This window comes from Pogonomyrmex barbatus, unplaced genomic scaffold (genome assembly GCF_055798465.1).
Source record: "Pogonomyrmex barbatus isolate J1 unplaced genomic scaffold, ASM5579846v1 scaffold2, whole genome shotgun sequence".
NCBI lineage: Eukaryota > Metazoa > Arthropoda > Insecta > Hymenoptera > Formicidae > Pogonomyrmex > Pogonomyrmex barbatus.
This window is the reverse complement of record NW_028297116.1, coordinates 10,653,945-10,672,330: the sequence shown is the minus strand read 5'-3', so window position 1 is coordinate 10,672,330 and position 18,386 is coordinate 10,653,945. Positions and strand designations below refer to the sequence as shown.

Genomic DNA, 18,386 nt, shown 5'->3' with positions numbered 1-18,386 from the left:
GTATGTACATACAGATGTACGTATATCGCCATATAAAAATCATTTGCTGAAATACAATCGCATACGAGAGAAGGCATCTACATAATAGAATTTCTTTTGACAAATTATCAGCGCACATAATTAGTTATATTACGTTATATTAATAATTTTAAGCTTATTAATTATTTATCGAAGTATTTCGTACGCGATTCATTTACTTTATATAATAATAATGAATGGAAATTATAAATATGATATTTACGTGTGCAAGTGATAATGATTGATGTAATATTTAATATGAATAATGATGCTTAATACGAATGTATCTCATACTTTGAATGCCTTGTTGATTTGCTTATTTTTTAGATTAAATTATAATATATAAATCCAAATTGAACTTAATGATAGGAAAACATTTTATTGAATTTGTGTGTTCAAAATGTACTGTTTTTAATTTTTAATTTTGATTGCATTTTTTGAATAATCATATCATTTTGAATAATCATATCGTTATTTTTTAATTTTTTGGCTATAAACAGAATCTAAGTCGAATATTGTGATGTCTTATTAAGACATTGCATTCATAATTAAATGAATAGTATTTTAATATTTTTCAATTACATAATGCAAATTTAACATTTATATATTATTTGTGTAATTTATTGAAAGTTCCAATCGAAATTTATTCATTCGACTAATTCATGAGATTCGCTGATTCATGAGATTTCGCATTTAATGTTATGCAAATCATACAACTTCATATTTTTTCTATTATTTTTCCGTTAATTTTTCCATTATGTTTATAATCTTGATTCCTCGATGGCATTCTTTATCAATAAATAATGCGTGTGAAGCGCGTATAGCGTGCGGGTAATGTTGGAAGTATAAAGTGCGGTGTAATTACCTTAGTGATTAGAACATGCAATAGTAATTGGCTATGTTTTCACGAGTATCGTGTATGAGTGCAACAAAGGAATTTACAACGAGGAAAAGACTCGGGACCCATCGGGCAATCGCAGAAACAACTGACATCATGAAAAAATGAAGTAAAGTAATTATATTTTATTATATATTTAATAAATCTTTTTATAGAAATTTTCGCATTTCACAATCAGCTCGATATATAGTACTATTGGCCGATCTATAATCCAAATATGAACTGTACAATTTTTCAGTAAAATTTTTTCATATTTCATCCTGAATTATATCCCTTACAATTCTTTCACTTTTCGATACAACATTCACGTAACTACTAATACGATCCTAAATGATTTTCCATCGTCAGCGAGCTCTGCTTAGAGACGACTCGTAATCGTAATCTATTCATCGATATCATATGTCAAAGCCGGATCGACTCGCGCGCACTTTTCGCGCGACTCCCGAGGCGCGCGATGCACGCATGCGTGGGTGCGTGGCGTCGCGCGAGAATTACTCGGTTGCGTAGCGAGACATTAACATATAGATGCGATCCGTGACGCGGAATGCGTACGCCGGATATGCGCGCTTACGTTACCGCGTGCGCGCGCGCGCACGCGCGATAATATGCGGAGCCGAGGGGAGCCGAGTGGGCCGCCTTCGAGACGAACGCGAGGAACGCGAGGGTAAGGTAGCCGAGGGCTACCAGTTCGTCGTAATTACCGCGCTGCTTATGAATAACGGCGGGGGCGGACATGTGAGATCGCGCGAGTCCGTCCTCGCGGCGGCGGAAGGTCCGCGCGAGGGATCGCTGCCCGGTAACGAGCCGGCCCCGCGCGCCCGTATCCGACGACGATCGCGCCGGTTCGCGGCGGGCCGCGATTTGCGGGGCCGCGTGGGTGGATCGCGTCAAATGGGGAAGCTCCATCCCCGGCGAGGCTCGCCTTGTATTGATAATATGTAGACGTTAAGCCTAGACACCTACGATACGTTCGCGACCAGCGCTGCCAGCGCAATCTTATCTAAGATTTTCTTGAGTTACAGTCGTTTTCTATTTACAAAATTTAGTTCGTAAATGTAATGTTAAACATCAAATGGATGAAAATAATCGGTTGAGATGGAAGATATCTGAATAGCATTTTTTTTTTTTTCTAATATAAATTTCCGTTTTTATTTGAAAATCATATTATTGTGTCTTTCAACGATGATGTGTGAAGGTAATAAATTTTAGGCAGTATTTTTATTTAAGAATATGATCGATCCGTGAAATATTTTACATGAAACTTTGATCGTTTATATTTGATATAATCGAATTCCTCTTATTCTTTCTAATTTCTTTTTAATAAGATTCTTAATTTTTCCAAATTAAATTTGTTATGCTTTAAAGCTATTAAATAAAAATATAAATATATTCATACATATATTATAGTGTCTAATTATAAAGCTATTTTCTTGGATATTGAGTGATAACTTGTACCTTTACAGGTACAAGTTCTGATGTTTTCTGATAGTTTGTTATTTCTCTTTCTATACTTGTCGATTCGTTGAGTACGATAATATAATATACTCGTAAGATAGTTACATGGCAATGTAGATCGAACTGCGCTAAATTGCAAAGTTAAAGTGGCAGGAATTGAAAAATAAAAGGATAAGTCAGCCTCGCTTTGCCGTCGGACGAAGTAACGAGAGAAGAAGTGCGCGAGAATGAAAACCGGTAATGAAGTCTGAAACCTGCACGCGACGAGAGCATAAAGCGTGATCGGTGGGACTTCGTCCTAATGAAATTTCGAAGACGTGAAAATCAAGATCGGCTTAATCTTGATCGTTGTTTGAGATGCAAACGGATGTATACGTATAAATCGGCTGATACCGGTTCGGTTCGGTGTTTTTTTAACACTCCTAGCTAGCCAACGCGATTTAATTAAAAATCGACTCGTTATACAAGATGCTCCGACCTATCAAATAATTCTCTGCTGTCAGAAATCTCGCTAAAATTATCATTTTTGTGTTAAGCAAAATTTTTTCCAAATTATTCTTCATAATATTTTCCTTATATTTTACCAATTAATCTAAAATTTTTACATTAAAATATAAAAAAAAAATCTCGTTTTTAATCTCGTATTATAATACTAAATTCAAGAATGGAACAAGGGAATTGGTTCAAGATCCAATTATGGTACGTGAACGGTACATGGACCAATTATGTTAATTCGTGATGTTAAATATCTATATAACTATCAAAGTTTCTTGGTTAAAATAACCGTCACTTCCGTTATCCGTTATCTATATTATCCATGTCTGGAGACACCCGCTGTACAAGATCATTGACTCGCGGTATTATCGCGATGTTATCGAGACGTAGAGGTCGAGATCGTGATTTCGCGAGGGAGGAGGAGAGGTTTCGGCGAGAGAAGAGTATTTCCAGGAGGCCTATTATCGCAGATAATTTACGCGGACCGTACCTGCGGCGGTTCCCCCGCAAGAATTTACAGCGACAGCGCCACTCGGCGCGACACTCGCCAGGTGTAAATTCGATTACGATACTACTCGCCTTCTCGCGCCGATATTTCACTCCTGCGAGTAGGTGACGTCGCCGTGTAATCTACAAGCGGAATTATGCGTGCCGCGTAGGCGGCGAAATTTCTATGCGTCTCGTAAAGAAACGCGAGCGCGATAGCAAAAAAAAAATGAGCGCGAACAAAGTCGAGCCCAAGCGCAATAATTCCGCTCCGACTACTTAGCTCGCAGGAGCTTTCGACTACTGAATATCGCGGGATTAGCAAAAAGTGAGCACCCAGCGTCGCTATAAAATATTAAATTAAATATTCTATTGGCTCGGGCAAGGCAAAGTTTTGAGAATTATATAATTTTTCGAGAATTTGTATAACAAATATATAATCGTTTTATAAATATCTAAATATATTTCTTATAATGCCTTATGTTCAATCTCAGAGCTTAAAGTAGGAGGCTTTACGTATTGTTCTCAGAAAAGTATTTCTTTCCTTTGCGTTGAACAGATAAATTGTCGCCTTATAACTCCCAATTGTAAAAATCAAATATCCTTATCTTGAATTCAGACAAGACAAGACAAGATTGGTTAAGCAAAAATTATTTTCCCCGTGATTGCGGTGTCTGATAATTAGTATCGTACTACGGGGCGTATCTAGCTCCAGGTGCAAACTCGATCGCGCGTACTCCTCTTCGCGCGTCGATATTTCACTCGCGTTCGAAATGCAGGGAGCGTCGAGACGTAATCTGCGCTCTCTGCATATGGAGCACGCGTGGGTAGAAACGCGTGCATTCGATGCAACGAGAGAAGTCGAGAGGGGGGGCGACAACTACCTCTCGCTTTTCATGCCGTCAATTTCCAGCCTGGAAAAATCATTCGATCCGTCGTCAATGCGAGGCTCATTGTCAGTACAGTCTTACAAGTTTACAATCAACATCTTATCTGATTATTGTAACAGTATTGGACATTCTCAAGTGAAAGCCCGATTTTTATCCCGTGATATACACGATGTGGAATTCATATTGGATAATCATTGAAATGAATACAATAATTGAATGAACGAAATAATTTTAATATAATGCAAAAAAAATAAAAAATGGATGAAGATAGATAAAATTAATTATGCAGTATGCAAATTATACTTATAAAGTTATAATTAAATTTAAGTTTTAAATATGATCTAAGAATAATCTAGAAGTTTATTTAAGAAAGTTATTTACATTATACACGCAAATATTTTGTTATATTTTGGTGATATTAAATGTGCTATTTCAAATTTTACATTTTTATTCCGGAACTGTAATTAGTGATAGAAGAAACTAATTTGCATGCAAATTAAACTAGGGGAAGAAGAAATCATTTTTCTATAAGATCAGAAGATAGTCTCTACAGCGTTTTTAAGACAGTGTCAAATGGGGACGATACTAAATTAAGAGATTAAATTTTCTGGTTAAAGTTCCAGGACAGTAACTATATCAATATATATATATATATATATATATATATATATATATATCAGTAGCATCTAATATTTAATTTAATATTTAGTCCCTCCTCTTTCTTAAACATACATATCTTTTAATACTTTTCTAATATAACATTTAATTCAAGCAATATAAATTTTTCATAGGACACAGAAGTAAAAACTAAAATAATTTTTTATATTATTAATAATTTATTTTAGATAAGTATTAGTAATTTTTTTCAATTTTACATTTGCTATATAATGTCAATATTTGGAAGAAAATCGCGTGATGCTTTTAACATCTAAATTCAGAGAAATTTCATCGATTGTCTCAAGTAAAGGATGAAGATTCGCTTACTTGCTCAAGATCGTTTGCTGAAAATCGCATATTATCTACGCGAGTGAAAATGTCGGAGTAAACGGGCGAGCCGCAAGCGAGGGTAGTTTTAATTAAGCCATTAGGGGTGGCTGAGAGGCTGCGATCGAGCGGCTAGACGTTCCGACCCTCTTTCTCCTTCTCACTCGCTCACCGACTCTGTCTGCTTAAATTAATATAGCGCCCGCATTCCATTTTACCACGTGGCAATGAAGCTCGTATCCAGAGCGACTTCCTTCCATCCTGATCTTGTTAAATTTGCGGAAATAACAACGCTATCGCGCACAGATCCGTACCGTAATTTATATTATATTATATTTATATATTTATATTTATATTATATTTATATTTATATTAATTTATATTTATATTTATATTATATTAATATTATATTAAATTATATTAATTTATATTTATATTATATTTATATATTTATTCGATTACATATGCAATGCATAATCAAAAATTCAGCAGTTTCTCATTACAAATTTTGATTTCAAAGACAAATTTCAAATTTTTTTCAGTGACAATAAAAATATGAAAATTGTTGTTTGCCTTTAATACGTCGATGCCAGTATTTATATTAATGTTTCTCAAAAATAAGCCAAGAAATTGATAGAAATTTTGGTAATTTGAAATAAAGTATCGTAAAATTTTCTTTATTTTCTTTTTTCAGTTTTCTGTTTTTAAGAATATTTTACTCATAAAATGGAGTGAAATATTGTGAAAATAATATAAATGCGAAATATCAACGCGATAAAAATATGGATCCCATTTGAAAAATGTCGTTGACAAATTTGAAAGTATTAACTCACAGTTATTAACTGTTTATAATAATTTTCACGACTGTAAATATAAAGTATAAGTTTTTCTTTAAAAAAAAAAATTGATTTTAGAACGTTTTAATATCGCAGCATATGTTTTTTTTAAACATCTTCTCGAAATAACATTTTTTTCATGGTTAAGAGACTCATGACACTGTCGCAAATTACTTGGAAGATCATTGTGCTGGTATTTATCTTACACTTATAAGCGCTAAATGCATTTGCTTGACTCTCATCTCACGTCCACATTAAATCGTCTTACAGGACAAATGTAACTCAGAATCAGACAGGGACATTTAGTACTGAATACGTGACATTAGAATACCGACCTACGCCAACATCGCTTGCCTCTCGAGGCTCGAGATGTTATTTGTCTTTCTCTCTCTCTCTCTCCTTCCATTCCTTCCCATTCATCTTAACTTCTTACGTTCCATCGCTCGCCAGCGATTTTTATGTCGCCCGGTGTGTCACCAGCGGAGACTTCGACGCGACGTCGAAACGAACGCAAGTAGTTCGGTCGAAGAATAGCTAAACGTAAATGAGCGAAATACATAGCCGCGTACATAAATGCGTGTACACTAAACGAACGTACAACGAACCAAAAAAACGAATTATTGTGATTAAAGTAATAGACATTAAATGTTTAACATTTTAATAAATTTATTTAAATTAACACAGTTACTAATATCGATATGACCTGATATAAAAGTTAAAAGTGTGTAAATTAATTCCGTGCCTTTAAATTTACTTTTTCCTATTAAACCATCATTTTTATCATCATTTTTTTGCGTTAAGATTCGACAATTGATGGAAAAGTGCATTAATGTTATAGAAAATAATAGGAACTATTTTGATAATTAAATTAATATTATCTGATCCATAGTTTTGATTTTGTAAAAGAAAAACATTGAATTAATTTCCGTGCTTAATATTTTTCAAAAAAATCCATCATTTAAAATTAAATTAAATATCATTAGGAAAATTATTTTGCAAAACGCATTTCTTTGGAAGAATCTTTTTTATTTTATTTTATATATAGTTAAATTTAAATAATCTTTAAAGTATATGATGATATTGATTGATTTACGAGATTAGATGTGATTGAATCCATAGATGGTATGGCAGCGATCACGCCAAATCTAACCGGTGCTCGAAGGAAAACGCATGACAAATAAAAACACGAATGTGAATGCCCGAAGATTCGCGTTCGCTGTTCGTTCGTTATTCATTTGCTTAGTGTATACGCACCTTCGAGTTTACTTTGCACTCACTTACCAGCTCGTCCGTCGTATCCGCGCTCCTCGTCGTCATCCTCGTGCTCGCCACTCTCCTCACCGGCCATGCCTTGCGTCTGCACGACCCTGGGTATCTCTGCGAAGAATACGAGATAAATGAGAAGTACGAGCCTGGACGGAAGGTTGAGTTAATCCCGCAGGTATTCATACCGAGAACTTTGTGTTCAGATCAGTTGTTTCTCTCTTAGAGATAGCGGTTGCTATAAAAAATATTCTATTTTCCAATCTTGTAAGAAATATATATATAAATTATTAACGAGCAGATTCAGAACCCACAAGGACACTGTTTTTGCAAGTTTTCTTTTGATATTTGATATTTAAAATTTAAGAAGTTTTTTTTATTTTATATCTGGAAGCACATCACCCAAAGTATATGATTAATTAAGCGACAACATTATTCGTGCTTATCCCGTTATTTTTTTCCCGTTGCCTGTGAGACTTTTATACATGATAAAATTTGAACAAACATCGAATCCTGAAGGTACTCAGAAGCGGACAACGATGCAATCTTTCGTGCGACACGAACACTCATTCTTGACTGAAACTCGACTTGGGACTAAAAGCCGTGACGGTGGAAGCGGAGGGTGGGCCCCGATCCGATGGTCGCACACACGTTTTCGCAAATTTCGCCTAATTGGACAAGCGCGAGAAGATCCCGCGTCGAGATCGTCGCGTGTTCCCCTTGATCGATCGATCGATCATTCTCGAGGGCAGTACGGGTGTGGTCGAGTAACTCTGGTGTCTTTTTTGTCCGACCTTCCTGCCACCCTGGTAGCGAACTAAAAAAGTCGAACGTGAAATCTTGGCTTGATAGACTTTTTGTATTCTCTTTCCGGCCAAACAACTTTGTGCGTTTTTGTATCACGGCACGGTAAGCGGATATATCGGTAATAACGAGATAAATCGCCTCTGACAGGAAAAGATACGCATATCTAATACGTATTTTGCACGAACATGTATTATCATTTGTCTTTTAAACTTTCAGTATGTTTTGAGCACTCTGAATCTGCTTCAAAAACATTCTTTCTAAAACCACCGCAAAAGAGTTCAGATATTTCCAAGAAATGAACCACAAAAAATTCACTTTGTACAGCGATTTTTTTAATTTCCTTTAAGAATGATTAATTTCTTTATCTAATTCATTTATTTTCATAAAAATGATTTATTAATTCAAAAAAATTTATAAAAATAAGGCGCTAGGAGATCCTACGCTCACGATTCTCTCTATTGTCTATACGATTAAAAAAACCCGTCCGTTTTATACATATAGTATGTATTTTATCATATTACATTTACCTAAATTTATCGTCTCGCGGAAAGATACAGAATTTCTCCTATTCTCTGTATATATAATACTCATCTCATATCTACTATCTATAATACTATCTTGCGCGTTGCATGCGCGGTATGCCCGGCGTACAAAACGAGGCTTTGGCTCGAAAAGGGGGGAGGGGGAGGGGGAGGGGATGACGAGCGCCGGCGGAAACGAAATCGAAATAAAAGATAAATGCGGCAATGAAACCGGGTATCAAGCGCGGTGAGTGCGCGCGTGGGCGTGTACTTACTGATGCAAGGCGCAATATGCGATCTGCTCTGTTGGTAGCCCCTGGCGCATCTGTTGCAAGTAATACCGGTTACGCCGTCTTTGCAGGGACACTGGCCGCTGCTCTGGTTACAGGTCTTCCCAGAAGCACCGATCGGATGGCAGTCACAGGCTGTAAACGCAACAAATGGACTAGTTAATTAATGAAAACAAGCGTAACCTCCTTGGAATTGATTACCGAGAGAAAATTGCAAATCAACATACTTAAATTATGATTATGAATATTTTTTTTTTTTTTCATTTTATATATATATATATATATATATATATATATTACTCTTTTTATATCGGTTATGTCTATATAGAAGAATTTATTTTATCTTGCGATATATTGGACACATTACGGTACACTACTTTCTTTCGGCGTTTAATAATTAAATTGAAAAAGTGCTTGGTAATTTTAGCGACACGTGGTATAAATGGTATGACTAATTAATTATTGGAGAAAAAAATTTTACATCAAAGCATAACTGAAGATCGGATGAAAGAGAGTTTTAATCAAGTTGGCCGTGCTAGATCCGCTTGCGTCAACCCGTTTTTGCATTAGCGCATAGTGTTCGAATTTACTGTCGATTGTATATCTCGATATGCAACATCTCGCCTTCGAGGTACACTCGAACTATTAAGAAACAACGCAGATAGGCGACCCGGAAAATAGATAGAGATAGCCAAATAGGCGTGACGATCCGCTACCTGAAATTAAGATAAAGCGCGGACTTTACATGGCGTCTATAAAAGAACCTTGGCCATTGACTGCAGCTCGATAAATGGAAGATCTTACGCGGGATAAAAGCAGTTTCATTCCCACGAGCGAGACACGAGAAGTATATTAATGCGGCGCAAGTATGCGTGATTATGCGGCAAATTGAAAATAAGCGAAATTTTTGGTCGAGATTAATTATAGAAATTGAGCAACTTATGTTTACGAATTTACGTTTAAGTTCTAAAGTGTTTAAGATTAAATCAAAACTTATTATACTAAAATTATACTTAGGAATGTTGAGTCATTTTATTTAAACGAAATATATATATATATATATATCATTTTATTTAAACGAAATATATGTGTATGTGTGTGTGTGTGTGTGTGTGTGTGTGTGTGTGTGTGTGTGTGTGTGTGTGTGTGTGTGTGTGTGTGTATATATATACACACACACACACACACACATACACATATATTTCGTTTAAATAAAATGATTTATATATATATATATATATATATATGTGTAAAATATCATATGATAAAATATTGAGAAATATATTAATCAAGATATATTTTGCGTTAAATATGTTAGTAGTAAAATTAAGTATATAGCAAGTTCCATTTTCATTAGATTAGATTTAAATAATGGATTTTTTAATTAACTTGAAATTTTTCTATAATAAATATTTCAAGAAGAAAAATTTGTAAAAATTTATTATAAATAAGTGTGAAAATAAAATGTTTTACATATTGAATTTTAGAAACGTGAATAAATAATAAAATCTTATTCTTTTATCAAATTTAAATCGAACTACATTATGTAGAATTTTAACTAGAGAGTTGCTTACAAAATTTTTACATATCGAGAAATTACAAGAGATAATGAGAGAAAAGTTCACATTTTTCCGTGAACTAATTAAAATTATTAAAAAATCTTGTTAAAAATTAATTAAAATAGGATACTCTGCACACGATGTATGTCATATCATAAAGGAGACTGGCAGCATCGAGATGAATGCATTCCAGTCTTATACTAATTTCATGCAGCTTAATTGTGTGTAAGATATACGTGTGATATTAAAGAGCTCTTCGCGACTGTCATATGTAAGACAGAGGGAGGTCCTCGTAAGTCATTCCGAAGGATTTATAAAATCGATCAAGCGCATCTCGACGATCTCGTCATCAAGGCGTGCCTTAGAGAAAGTATAAGTTGATGAGAAAGATTGGAGTTGAAGAGAAAAGCTAATAAATACTCGTGCAATTACACGTTTAGTCATACTCTGTATGAGTACATGAGTAAACAACCATGTCTCTTCGAATACTCATTTTTTTGAAAAGCGAAAGCCGTTAATTTCTCTTTGATTTATATTAAAAATTTTGAAAATTGAGGACGATGCTATTGCTGATGCGGTTATTATACTTTAAACCTAACAATTTATATATATATATATATATATATATATATAAAATTCAGAAAACGGCAGTGCAAAAGGGAAGTAATATATGGAATTGACTTGCTGTCACATTTTGACGGTAACAAGTGTTACATGAATACCAAAGGATATATCATCTCCGCGTATTTTTCCTGTGTGTGTAAATCATCATAAAACACAAATAACTTGCGACCATAAAAAAAAAAACCATGGAATCACGGTGCAAGTTATCATAATTATGCAAACATTAACATTCCGTCTCTCGAGAGTCGTGCGTCGCTGGCTGCAATTTACTACCAATAATCGCAACAAAATTACGCTCATCGTAAAATAATAACCTGCCTGATTTACGACAACCGTGCATAATCAATTGTAGTCGTGTATCCTTCTCGTAAATTGCGCCGCGTTGATAATACAGGGCAATAAAAAACTTATGTCGCGTTACGAAGAGCTGAAATTAGCAGCAATGCGTATGACAAAATGAAATCTCATTATTCAACATACGAGATATGATAATTAAAAAGTAAATATCTCAGTGAATTAAAAATATTTTGAAACATTTTCAGAGAGAAATATGAAGTCTATTGATGAAATAATCATTGCTCAATTAAAACAGTAAATATTTTGCGATCATTATTTTTTATATTTTGCATAATCATTTTGACGAGAGCCTAGTCTTAAAAATTTATTCATTTTATACTCGTGATTCATGATGCGATTAATGGATCCTGATTACCTCATTCTGAGATTAGACTCCGATCATATTAATTAATCGAGACTATCGTCTCACTGTTTTCCAGAGTTGATGAGTAGCCGCGGGACAAAGTCGATTCTTACTTCATCTTCCTTCATGATCCTCTCTCGCTAATTATATCGCGCGATGGTGTACGAGGCGATGTCGCGCTTAAATTTCTGTTCTTCGGCATAAATTATCGTCTGCTATACCGTCTGCTTCGCTCGAGGACGGTCCTCGAAAATTAACGGAGATACGATTCACATAATTCTTAATCGTCGACATTGTCGTCGACTTGCACATTGACGTGAATCGCTCGAGCGAGCCCGTTCCCCTAAATTCATGGCGCGCAATCAAAATACAATCGTCCAATAAAAATTTTATTGCTACTGGTACATATCTTCCGTGATCTAGCGTTTGACACAAATTGGACTCGCCAATATATTTCGTACAGACCGACGACAATCGTGCATCTTAATCTTTAGCTATTGTCGTGAACTAAAGTTCACGTAGTGATAATTTGAAACATCTACCGATTTTTCAAGATTCATCAAATGATTACAATATCTTTCAATAGTTATTTAAATGACAGAAAACTTAAATTGATCTAAGGACGAGAATATATTTTCCAAATTATTTACGAAATAAACAAAAAAAATATTTATATTACGTAAATGCATTATATAAATTTTATATTATATAAATTTTATTATATAAATTTTAATAATTTTATATTTTATATTATATAAATTTATTTTATATATATGTTTATAAAGATATATTAAAAGTAGTATATCTTTGATGAACATATATAAAAATTTTGAAAAATTAATTTAAGCGATTGATATCCTCGTTACGTATCAGAATTTATCATTTAGCACTACTTAACTTAGATTGCATGACGAATGCCTTAATCAACTGTGAACGTGTGCGAGAGCCAGTTTGATCGGCAGTACAGATTGCAATTCCGCGGACGTGTGTCGCGGGAGGTCACGACACGGTTTATTGGTCACGCGACGTTGTCATTAGAAAACGTCATAAACAGTGATTAGAGGCAGACTTACCGCGGCGCGGTGCGGTTCAAGGATTACCACGTTTTCTCTCGTTGATCGACGGCCGCCAGGGATACGAATCGCCGCCGTCTCCAGCGGCGACGCTGGAAATGTTCGACTTTCGACACCTAAATCGCCGTAACGGTTGTTTCGTATCCGTGCGACTTGTCTCTCCGGAGACAAGGAGTCGTTTGTTCCCTCGTTACCGGCCCTTTCGTTACCTATAAATTCGTTATGCAACTCTCGCCGCGAGACACCGGAGACGTCGGAGATGAAAGCGGCAATCGCGCGTCACGATGCCGCGTGGAAATCATTCGAGCTAGGATTCTTGGATGTCGCTAATCGATCGTCATTATGGCTGTAACGGTATTGCGTGCTGAAAAGATAGCTTTTTGAAAAATTATCCCTGTTTTTTTTTTTTTTTTTATCACTATCTTATATATGCATATTATGAAGTAACATATTATTGGACAGTTTAGAACATGAAAATTATTTTTTAAGCAAACAAAAAATTAAATAATTTTGTTAGAATGAGAGTTTATAGATAAGAATAGAATTTCGAATTTTTCTGCAAAAAATTTAATTTAGATGTAGTAGGTATGCACTGATAAAAGAGATGTTTAATTTTAAGACATTAAAGTGTTTTATTCCTTGTTTCCATTTTTGAAATATTTAAAGATATCTTAATTATAAAACGGATGATGCCATGATGTTTAGATTTAAAACACTAAAACATTTTTGAAACAATTTTGAAACATTTATTATTATTAAACATTCGTATTGAATAAAACGTTTTAAATTTAGATATTTTCTTCATGTCACTTTTTACGATGTGGAGTTTAGAATTATATTATTACGTTATTTTTGTGCACTATTACAATATAGTTTTCTAAATAATTGGATATATACACATATATGTAAAATAAACTATATATTAATTTAATAATCATATTTATGTAATCGTATGTAACCATATTTATTGTAATATATTACAATGATGCAAAGTGAATATGCTTTTCTGATATTAAAGAAAAACCTTGAATGATCTTCATATTTCTAAGAATAAACGTGTGACAATCGGATGAAGGTTGTTCGAAAGTTGGACGATTAAATATAATACTTGGTTAAATGGGGTCGTCAGTTAACTTTTTTAGTAGCACATTATCTTGTTACGCAACAAATTACGCAAGAGACTGTATCCAAGAGATACCTCTTGCACGCGAACTGAAAAGTAGCTAATGTTATATTAATAGCAATTTTAAAAGAATAAAATGACAACGACAAGAAAAGGAAGGTAAGAAATATAATATCTTAATTTTTCTTAGGTGTAGATATAAAATGTATACGAACATTTTTCTTAAAAGCACATTTTCGACGAATTTATAAGCAATCTAGTCTAGCAATCTATTTTTAACAACTTGAAATGGAACATAAATCATCAAATTAGATATAAATATTTAGAATTATGAAGAATTGCAGGAAAAAATGTTTGTTTTGTGATATATCGTGTACAATATGTAGAACTTACATTAAAATGCATGAATGTTAATGACTATGATTTCCCTCAGCGACCCTTCACTGGCACGCAAGTGTCTCGTATCTTACTTGCCATCTCTCGGCATACTTCTTCAGATTACAACGGTAAGAAGCCAATTCGTTTGTCTCCTATCTTTCGCTCATTCGTGAGATCTAAGCTGAGAAAGACACTGCGCGTACACGGCCGCGGTTTAATCCATTGAGCGAGGGGAGAGGGAGAAAAACGACTACGACTACGTCCGCGTACAATAGACCTCCCTCTATCTTTAGATAGCTATTTTCAAGGCACGTCGCTATTGTAGCGAATATCCTATGTTAATTCGATCGCCGAGAATCGCCGGAAACAAGAATTGCCGGATTATCGCGCCGACGGTTTCAGAAGCCGAGCCGGTTACGCCATTTTCACGCGGAATCTAATCCAGGATTAGGAGCACGTCTATTCAGGATTGCTTGTCAACTTAAACCGTGCTCCTGTTCGTGCTGGCTGCCGTCGGTTATTTTGCGCCGCTCTAAGACTCTTATTGTGCCCTTTGTCAACACATTTGTCGCGCGCAACGACTCGTATTACTGTAGTACAAAAAGAATTTCACCTAATAATTATTTTTAAATCTGCTAAAAAAAAAAAAAATTATTTAAAAATACGTCCTCTCTCGATTTCCCCCGCGTCATTTTAAAAAACTGCCATCTTCTTCGATTCTTCTGTACGTCGCTCTTGCACCGATATCTCGTTACAGAATTGAAAAATCGAGCAATTTGCGATTTGCGCCTACGATGTTGCGATAACGGAAAAAAAAAAAAAAATTAGAAGCGGCGAGCAGTGAGCAGTCGTCTCTGCAATCTTCTTGCAACGAACCCATCGCGGGGATTCGAGAATCGGGCTTGTTCCCGGTACGCGCGTACGATCGGCTATCTTAGCAGGATATATTCTCGATAAGGTTCTCGAAAAGGTCAGTGTGCGAACGGCATCGACGCGGCATCGGCGCGCGCCTCAGGAAGCACGGCGAAGCACCGTAACTCACGTTTACGCCTGCAAAATGAGCGCGGGCATACCGGCGTGTCACTTATCGCCAGCTAATATAAACGTGACTCCGAGACACCCACGGGGGGAGAAGGAGGGGGAGGGGGAGGGGAGGGGGGAGAAGAAAGCGCGCGGGGGGCGCTCGTAAATCATGATCGATTTTACATTTTACTCGCACGCCGAGCGCGACACGTCGTTGCACGAGGCAGGCTCGATTTTGGAAACTATTAACTTGAACTATTAACTTGAGTCGTCCTCCGCTCCCGGAGAAATCGCGCCGCGATGATCTCTAATGGTTCTACTCGTTGTAACGAGCCGAGGCATATACGAGTAATGCCTGGCACGGTCGGCCATTGCGCCTATTTCACATCTCAACATTTGCTCACGTTACTTCCTGCCTGCCGTCTATTAATATCTTTTTATGTTTGAATCTAAGATATCGCATTTGATATGCGCGCTGCACTGCTCCTAGCGTTTTTTTTACGAATGGATTGTTATAGCAGCAAAGTTGAAATAGCTTTTCTTCTTATTATTATTATTTTCTAGCTGTTTGTGACTGAGAGACACGTCGATTTTTCTCTCAAAAGAATTTTCTTCGCTTAGAGAATAGAATATTTGGTTAAAATATTCATTTAGAAATTTGCATTTGCACTCGGAGCAACATTTATCTTGTGGCTGTTTTGCAAATTCTTTAGATATATTCGCTTGGCGTTAATCGACATGTGACGTTTCTAAATTTAGAGGAAAGCGTGATTTTTACGTAGAAGACGTAGCTTTCCGCGCGGTTCACATTGGAAAACTATACGTAATCGTGTGTTCTTTCGTTTCTGCTTTTTCGTAATGTAATTTTCCCGCCACCCTTCAACGAGATGAAGTTGGCCGGATCACAGATACTTGCTAAAATGAGGCTTCAGATAGACGAGTGAGCGGGGCTCGTCGGCTTTTCAAGTCATTCCGCTCCCCGTTCCCTTCTTCTTGCGATTAGCATGCCGACATTCGTGGAAATACTATGTTGGAAAGGTTATCTTGGTTCTGTCCGCAACGTGTATAATAGTGATGTTATTTTAACCGATAAAATTTTCGTTGACATACCAATATCCACGTATGAAGTTACGTCTGATTCATCCGCGCGATAAACGGATGAGGCCTGGTACCAAGAAATTAACTGTACCGTTAGCAAATAATGAACTTATCACATTCATTCAGGAGAATCTACTCATTTTTCGAATGGAATAATTAAAATGAAAATCGTAGCAGTAATATTGCTGCAAAAATTGTTTTACAAAATAAAGTTATTTTAAATTGATAAAAGTAATGACATTAAAAGGTTGCATCAATGAAGAAAAAAAAATAATATGTGTAATTAAGTAGAATAATTTTATATTAGTCGAAAAAATATGCAAATTAATATAGTAATAATATCTTTTATTACATTATTATCTTCTATAATTTTATTTAACAAAAACATAATTTTAAAAAGAATTTTAATATATTATACGATACAATTGCATTATTAATAATGCTAAAGCTATAATTTTTATTTTAATTATAAAAATATTTGTATGTGTATCATTGAGTATGTTTATTTTATAAAAAACATGTTATATATCGTTTTATAAAACAGTTTTTACAAAGAGGCATGTATATATCATATTTTTTTACTTTTTTTGAAAAAATATTTTTTATTATTTTATTATTTTATAATAAAAATTACAAAAGACGATCTAAATCTACAAACATAAAATATATTTTAAATAATTAGTTATATTTATAAATTAAAAATTTTTCAAACATAGAATTTATTTTGAAATTTACTTGGTATTCTCTAATCATTAATGTTTCTTCTTTCCAATTTAAAAAATATAAAATCTTAATTGTAATATTATAAACTTATGTTTAATACTTAATAGGAAAGGCAACAAAACTTTATAGCATTCATACTTACAGTATTCAATATGAATATATAAAATTATAAGAACTACATTTTGAATGAATACTCGTGTATCAAGTTTCATAAAACATCTGTCAGAAGTTTTATTTCCCATGGAAAAGAATAGAAAGTGCAATCTCATGCGAAATAAGGTAAAAATATGACGTATAAATCGTACAACACTTCACGAAGTCGTCAATTGCCATAATATACCGCATCTTTCGCATCATCTGCCGTAATATCTCGCGCTTCCGGCTCGGTTCAGGGTCTCCCTATTCACGCTATTGATGTCGTGAAAGCGTGAACCGGTCCCTTCGACAGCGTCTTCAAGATTAATCCGTTTCGCGGAAGTGCAAATGGTCCCGTCGTGCTTCTACTATCGAGACTATGGATTTAGTTTCCTCCGGAACTCCGTCTCTTCCATGTTGTTTCGAGAGACACCGTTGAGTACAAAATACCAAAACACGCTCGGGCTTCCTGTTCTTTATTTTCCTACGTAATTTGATGAACGCTAACAATTTGACGTTTAATGGCGATGAAATAAAGCATCCTCGAAAGTTAATATTCCGATAACATGTGAGAAGAAAAATGTGTAACGCGATACGGAATCGCGAGGAATATGTCTGAATAAAAATAATGAAAAAAAAATATGTAAAGATATTTATTTTTTGTAAATTATTTTTATTTAAAAAGAAAACCTTCGTTCCAACGCGGATATAAGAATTTTGATAAAACCGTTATACTTAAATATAAATACACACTTATGTGTAAGAAATATTTTGATGAATGGTTCCTCAAGCAAAATGATATATTTAATATAACAGATTTGGATTTTGATAAATTTCTCTCGAATTAAAGTAAAACTCAGTGAGATTTTCTTTTTAAGATTATCCTTCTCATCAACCTATCCGCCGACGTTCTCGCCGATGGTGCGTTTACTAACGCCGGTTTATGCAGCTTCCTTCGAGATTTCCGTCCGGGAGATTTAGTCGATAAGTTGCGAGAAGCTCGGCTT

The 18,386-nt window shown here is 34.9% G+C and overlaps 1 protein-coding gene across 1 annotated transcript in view; it reads right to left on the bottom strand.

The window, feature by feature from the left end:
• LOC105425678 (netrin-1) overlaps positions 1–18,386 on the bottom strand; it is a 192,782-nt gene that overhangs the window by 42,006 nt on the left and 132,390 nt on the right. Inside the window, exons 3-4 of the mRNA XM_089077233.1 lie at positions 8,929–9,078; positions 7,344–7,439 (exon numbers count right to left, since the gene is read on the bottom strand). Of these exons, the coding sequence (XP_088933359.1) occupies positions 7,344–7,439; positions 8,929–9,078 (246 nt within the window). The remainder of the gene's footprint in view (positions 1–7,343; positions 7,440–8,928; positions 9,079–18,386) is intronic.